The sequence below is a fragment of the Octopus sinensis genome, linkage group LG2 (assembly GCF_006345805.1).
Source record: "Octopus sinensis linkage group LG2, ASM634580v1, whole genome shotgun sequence".
Taxonomy (NCBI): domain Eukaryota; kingdom Metazoa; phylum Mollusca; class Cephalopoda; order Octopoda; family Octopodidae; genus Octopus; species Octopus sinensis.
In genome coordinates, this window is record NC_042998.1 from 148,152,332 (window position 1) to 148,159,831 (window position 7,500).

General features: G+C 38.8%; 1 protein-coding gene across 5 annotated transcripts in view; it reads left to right on the top strand.

Moving 5' to 3' along the window:
• The window catches only part of LOC115232337 (basic phospholipase A2 RVV-VD), a 33,507-nt gene that overhangs the window by 18,887 nt on the left and 7,120 nt on the right, over window positions 1–7,500 (top strand). Inside the window, exon 5 of one of the 5 annotated variants that reach the window (XM_036500166.1) lies at window positions 2,816–3,511. The exons of the other annotated variants lie outside the window; for them this stretch is intronic. Coding sequence (XP_036356059.1) covers window positions 2,816–2,958 — 143 coding nt within the window. The 3' untranslated portion in view covers window positions 2,959–3,511. Of the gene's footprint in view, window positions 1–2,815; window positions 3,512–7,500 lie in introns of those variants that run through there. 5 annotated transcript variants of the gene reach the window in all.

The following is a 7,500-nucleotide window of genomic DNA, read 5'->3' on the forward strand; positions in this document are numbered from 1 at the left end:
ACACATAGGTTGAGTTTTTTCGTATTTTAAACTTTAATTAATAGTTTAAACAGATTGAATACGAAAAGTGTTTATTCATTAACATGAACTGAACAGGATCTCCGTCGATTACGACGAGTGTTCCAGTTGATTCGATCAAAGGAACAGTCTGCCCATGAAATTAACGTGTAAGTGGCTGAACACTCCACAGACACGGGTATCTTTAACATAATTCACAAGGAGATTCGGCGCGACACAGAATGTGACAGGGCTGGCTCCTTTGAAATTGTGGTACAGCTTAATTTTTGACAGTTGAGTGGACTGGAGCAACGTGAAATAAAGCGTTTTGCTCAAGGACACAACATGTGGCCGGGAATCGAATTTACAACCTTACACTAACCACCACGCACTTTCACATTCATCAACATATAATTTATTTTCTGTTACATAATTTATTTTTTGTTACCACTTTTGTGCCAGGAGCTCAGTTCAAGGCAAAACACACCCTGCACCCGTTTTTAACTTCATCCACACTGTTAACAGCGTGCAGGAAATGAGTCATGATTCCAAAAGTGGTAATCTGGCGGTGCAAGGTCTGGACTGTAGGCCGAGTGAGGCAGCACTTCCATCCCCTCAAGTTCTTCAAGTTTGCACTTGGTCATATTGGCAGTGTGTGCCGGGGTACAGTATCATGCTGTAGGAGTGCGTGTCGTTGAGAGCTTATGGAAGTGTTGATTGATGGTGTTTTGTGAAGGACCAAGTTCTGCCGGCAATGTACGAGTGCTTGTACTTGGCTGTTATTCAACTATTTCAAGTAAAGCCTCATCTCTCACACCAGCAGTTCTCCCTGACCAAGAAAGGTGAGTCCAGCCTTCCTTGAAACATTTGAACTAGTTTTGTACTACACATTCATTGGCAATTCTTTGGGTGCAGCCCTTGTACTAGGTAATTTTTTCCACAGGTGGTGTAAAATGGCTTTAAATGCAATTTTTCACCACTCATTGTCAAAGCTACAAAATAACGAATAAGCAATTCAGCAAGAATGGATAACAAGTTATATTTAATTGATATAACATGGCGACATAATTTGCCAAAAGTGGTAAGTTAAAATTCGAAAAAGCTTTCATCTCAACCTGGTATATATACATGTATGTATGTATGTATGTATGTATGTATGTATGTATGTATGTATGTATGTATGTATGTATGTGTGTGTGTGTGTGTGTGTATGTGTGTGCGTGTGTGTGTGTGCACAGCGCATGTGCGTGTCTTTATGCTTCTATCTAAACCGCTTGACAATTGGTGTTGCTTTGTTTAAGTCACTGTAGTTGAACAGTTCAGCCAAATAATCCGATAGAATGTGTACAAGATTTAAAAAGGATTAGTACAGGGGTAGATATGCTCGACACGGGGTGGTGCCGCAGCGTAGCTCCAGTCCCAATGATTGAAACAAAAGAAGCAATAAATACAAAAGAAACCGGAATTTAACAATATTATTTTATTCACTTTGTTTTACATGTCTACACTTTTATTTGAAGCAATGCTTCGGTCCAGACGCGTTTTCCACTGTTCGAAGCAGTGCTGGTGCTCTTGCGAAGTGATGCCTTTTAACTCCGCCGACGTTTTTCTTTCCATCTGCAAATTCCGTAGCACCAGCTTTCGTCACTGGTGATGACCTTCGAAAAAAGGTCCGGATCAGTTCGCGACACGCATTAGGTCGTGACTGCTTTTGATCTTCCGTGAGCAAGCGAGGTACAAATTTTGCAGCAACTTTTTTCATTCGCAATTCCTCGCTCAAAATTCATTGGCAGGAACTCCAGGACACACCAGTCATATCAACAAGTTCGCCAATTGTTCGGTGACAATTCTCCAAGATCAGTTCATGAATTTTCGTGATGTTTTCATTCATTTGGGAGGTCGACAGTAGTCCTAACGAGATTGGTCTTCAAGCGGCAAATGATTGTTCTTAAATTTGTGTTTAGCTCATGGCTGCGCCCTTGTAAGTTTTTAGCTCATGACAGCTGTTTCGGCCGCCGTTTTCTCCTGCAGAAAACAGAATTTCATGGAAGTACGCCGTTCCTCAGCCATCGCAAAAATAATCGACGATATATATATATATATATATATGCATTGTTGTACTTTGGGTGAGTCATACTGCCAATAAAATCACATGCACTGGTTATGTTTCACTTCAGTTTTATTAGCTGTCACTTAGATAATTAATTAATTAGTTAATCGATTAGTTTGTGAAAGTCCTTTCGTAACAGATTTTGATCTTATCACAAGACCTCTGAGATGATCAATAATGATTCAATAAGTTGCTGAGGTGAAAGAGATGACAAGGTCACAGTCTGTTACAAAAGGACTTTGACTCTAATGGTTCAACTAACTAATGAACTGGTCAAATATTTAATTGATTGGTAATAAAACTAATCTGAAATACAATCAGTGAGTGTGTGTCTTTTTATTATTAGTATGACTCTGCACCTCCCGTATGGCGGTGAGCTGGCAGAATCGCTAGCACGTCGGGCAAAATGCTTAGTAGCATTTCGTCCGTCTTTACGTTTTGAGTTCTAATTTCGCCGAGGTTCATCTTTGCCTTTTTTCCTTTCGGGGTTGATAAATTATATACCAGTGAAACACTAGGTTGATGTAATCGACTTACCTACTACCCACAAAATTTCAGGCCTTGTGCCTTTAGTAGAAAAGATTATTAGTTTGACCCTCATAATATACAATATCAGTTTCACAACATTTTCTCATGAAGAGTATTTTAAAACAAATACAAATATGAAGTTTAATCATTTGTGTTTTCTTTTTCTTCTCTCTTTTCTAGTGAATAGTGATGAATGTCAGCAGGCTATTTGTACGTGTGATAAAAAAGCAGCAATCTGCTTCTATAATCATCTCTCTGATTACAATGAATCGAACCAATTGCCATTCAGTAAATTAATAGGTGGTCTTTTCAACCATCGCTGAAAATTTATTTTGCCTCAGCCAACTCTGGGCACTATTTTTTCATCAACAGTTTCTGCAATTCACAGTAAATCGCCAATAAAACAAGAAAATGAGACTAAGAAAAAAAAAAGTCATCATTGCAACATTTCCTCATGTTGTTGATGTTGTTGATGTTTTCTGCCAGATCAGCCATCATAGAACACTTATGATCAACGGCAATCTCGCAGTGACCATCCGGTCGTTTGTTTTTCAGACAAGGTGTATCTAGTGCTACTTTATCTAATGTGCCTTTCCTTTGACTTGAGAGAAATTTGACTGCTATTTCTAAAAGACTGAGTGACCACCTCTTCATTGAACAGTCTTGTACTTGTTGGCATGAAAATTGTTAGCGCATCGGAGAAAATGGTTAACAGCATTTGGCTCTTTATGTTTTGAGTTCAAATCCCTTTGAATTGATGAAATAATGTACCAGAGAAGTACTTCAGTTGAGGTAATGAACTTGGCCCCCTCCTTCAAAAATGCTAGTCTAGTACCAAAATTAAAAGCAATTATGAAATTAAATTTGTGCAGTACATCTATTCTCGCTTATCACTGATTCATTCAAAACTGATCTGGGATAACACGGTACACTAAACTGTGAACCATGTTGCGCTAATCATGGATTAATCCGTGATAAATGATCAGTTAACGATTCTACTTGAACAACAAAAGTGCGCCCCGGCGACTATCCACAGTGCTCAGCTACCCAGAATGAATTGTATACCAGTCATGTTTACATCATCATGCTGGGGAACTGCGTATTTTTTTAAATACGGATTTACGTACACATATCTATCAACATGGGATCAATGAGCAGAAAAAGTATTTTTCCTTGTTATATTCTTATTGTTTACGGACCATATATTATTAAATTTTCCTCTATATATTAATCCAACTATGAAACAATATCATTATGTGTATTTAAAATCTGTTCGGGGGTGTTATTTGGTTATGTTAGTAGTGGGACTGCTAGCGGTCTCGGAATGAAACCTATTTGTCTAATGCGTTTGATCCATTTATGAATGATTCATTTAACACTGTCTTTGTTTTAAATTAAACTCGCGTGATAAACAAGGGTAGAAATATATTACAGTGTAGGGAACACAACTGTATTATTTGAAGACTAGACAAACAGTTGAAATATCGTCTGTTTGTACCTAACCAGGCTGTGGTTACGAGCAAGAAACATAACTCATGAGTGACTAATTGTTTTGTTTGTAAGTTGCTGCTGCTTATCCCCAGGTCAGCTCTGATCGATTACTGTTATTTCACTCGTAATCATCTTATCTGAGATTACATCGTCCACTATATCCGTCACTCACAAAGCATTGGTCAGTCCGAGACTATAGTACAGTGCTGGCCAACCTGAGGCCCGGTGCAGCATGCGGCCTGCAGACTTGATACTTTCTTGAAATGGGTTTATTTAAACAAACATTTAAAAAATTTTAGCAAAAAATTCAAGATTGTAATGAAATTATAAAAGAAAGATACTACTGTTTTTGCAACAATCATTCATTCATTATTTGCATGAGAAAGCAAAATGCTTTCAATTCTGTCAGTATACAAGCGGCCCTCAAAAAACTTTCTGTGATTAAAGGGCCCCGCAATATAATTCGAGTTGGTCAGTATAGTAGAAAATATTTACCCAAGGTGCACGCATTGGGACTGAACCCGAAACGTAGTGGTTGAAAATGAGCTTCTTAATCACACACCTATACTTCTAGATGTACCCAACGCCCTTAATAAAAATTATTATAATCATTACCATTAAGCAAGGCGGTGAGCTGGCTGAATCGTTAGCACGCTGGACAAAATGAGTTTAAATTCTGCCGAGCTCAATTTTGCCTTCCATCCTTCCGGTATCGATAAATTAAGTACCAGTGAAATACTGGGGTCGATGTAACCGACTAATCCCCTCTACCCGGCCTTTAATAGAAAGGATTATTATGATTATTAAGGCGGCGAGCTGGCAGAAACGTTAGCACGCCGGGCGAAATGCGTAGCCGTATTTCGTCTGCCGTTACGTTCTGAGTTCAAATTCCGCTGAGGTCGACTTTGCCTTTCATCCTTTCGGGGTCGATTAAATAAAGCACCAGTTACGCACTGGGGTCGATATAATCGACTTAATCCGTTTTTCTGTCCTTGTTTGCCCCTTCTGTGTTTAGCCCCTTGTGGGTAGTAAAGAAATAGGTATTTCATCAGTTGCTACCTTCTGAGTTCAAATTCTACCGAGGTCGACTTTGCCTTTCATCCTTTCGGGGTCGGTAAATTAAATACCAGTGAAACACTGGGGTCAATGCAATCAACTAGCCCCCTCCCCCCAAATTTCAGGCCTTGTGTCTTTAGTAGAATGGATTATTATCATTAATATTGTTGAGTGAGAGAGCAGCGCATGCCATCAAAATGAAGCCCTATATACTTATGACATCTCGTCTGATTAGGGTACACCGGGCACATGCATCACAACCATATATGTGCGACATGGTGATCTCATATCAAGACAAACAGCGCATGATCTTGCATTTGGGACCCAGTTAGAATTTTCTTCAGGTTGAGTCGCTCATCCTAAACAAAATGTCCCCGAATAAGGGTTGTTTAAGAATGTTGAACAAAACACCCATGTTTCCAGGGTAGTATTATTCAAACCCCCCGAATTCCTCTCAAACATTGCTATGATGCCCCCCCCCCCACTACTTCTGCTCGTGATCAGAGATGCTCATATCGTCAGCCACTAAGGGACATGCTCAACTGGTTAAGGTCAAACAACTGAAATTTCTTCTTCTTCTTCTTCTTCTTCTTCTTCTCTTCTTCTTCTTCTTCTTCTTCTTCTTCTTCTTCTTCTTCTTCCTGTCTTCTTAGTTATTTATGTCACGTCTCATCTTCATTCCGCTATTTAGGGATGTAATCTTTTTTTCTCAGCACGTGTTGTTCCAAGTACTGCTGCCAATTGTGTACTTCCTATGAAGTTTGGTATTTGCAGCTTTCGATACCACACTCACTTTTTCGTACCACATTCACTTTTGAGGCTCTATAGATGCATTTCACTTCCAATGCTAGGTCTTGGTACTTCCCGACTTTTTTGTATTCAGAATATTCCGATCTGCTGGTAGAGCTATATCCTTGTAGATTCATTCTTTGGACTCTTTCCGTAGGAAAGTGATATCTGGTCGGTTATGTTGCAACATTTTATCTGTGTATATTGGCATATCCCATGTGATTTTCTCTGCAATAGGCAAAATTTATTACTCATATCATCTGTGGGATCATTGTAGCCAATACTTCCAACACAACTGCTAGTGTATTCGTTCAGTCACTTTGTCACGGTATTTTTTAACTCCCTTTGCACCAGTTTTGAGTATTCACTAATTATATATATAACTGCCTCAGATGTTTTCTGACATAATTTGCACAAAGGTGATACTACTGTCATATCAATGCTACACCGACTCGATTGAGTTTGCTTGTAAAACTTGTTCTTGAGTAATAAGAATCGGTCTTTCTCTTTCCCTTAAAAAAAAAACCATGTCATTTCTATCTCCAGGATTCTTCATCAGCTTCATCCGTTGTTTGCCGGAAAAATCCCCTCTCAGAGTAGGACTTTCTCTTTCCATTTGATGATCTTTTCTTTATTAGTCTCATTTTGTACCCCAGGAGAGTCTCACTATTGTCTGTGATCACCTTCTCATTCAACTGCAACATTCTTTCATCACTATTCTTCAGATAGGTATGCAAAGGTTTGATCTCCTTCATAGAACTATCCTTTATTACCACCAAATTCATCAGAAATTTTTCCTTCATCTTCTGGCCTAATCGTAAAACACCAAGATACTTATAAGTCTCTCTGTTTACTTCCCTGATGCGTTCATCATCTGGAAGTTGCACTCCAAAGCTGTCTACTTTTCGTTCTCTCCTCAGTTCAATAACAATGCACTAATCTAGACCGAATGCAATCTGGATGTCATGAGAGAAAATTCATACAGTCTCAATAAGGGAGTCTAGTTGACCTCTGCTTGCTCCGTAAAGCTTCAAATCGCCCATAAACAGCAAGTGGTTAATTGGTCTCATGTTTTTCTGCAGTTTGTAACCAAATCCCAGCTTCCTTGGAGCCATGGAGTGCAGTAACATACTATTAATAAACAGCAAGGGTGACACAGGGTCTCTTCGAAAGTTTGCCCTCTTGATGTCGATTTGTCCAGCTTCCCTTCCACCTGCATTCAAAACTGTCTTCCAGTTCCTCATACTGTTTTGAATAAATATGTCCTATTTTTAGCTGCCCTGATCATCTCCAAGCATTTCAGAAACTACGAGTGAAGAATCATATCATATTATTATTATTTTCATTATTATCTTCTGTTTCCACTTCTTGCCAAGTGTTTTCCTGACACTTAGGACAGAGAAACGCACTGTATACATTGGTAGGCCATTAAAATAAACACACCAGATTGTTCATTTACAGAGTCATGTGATAGAGAAAAAGTGGAAGAAAGAAGAGAAAAAAATAAAATAAAAAAAGTAAACAAGTAA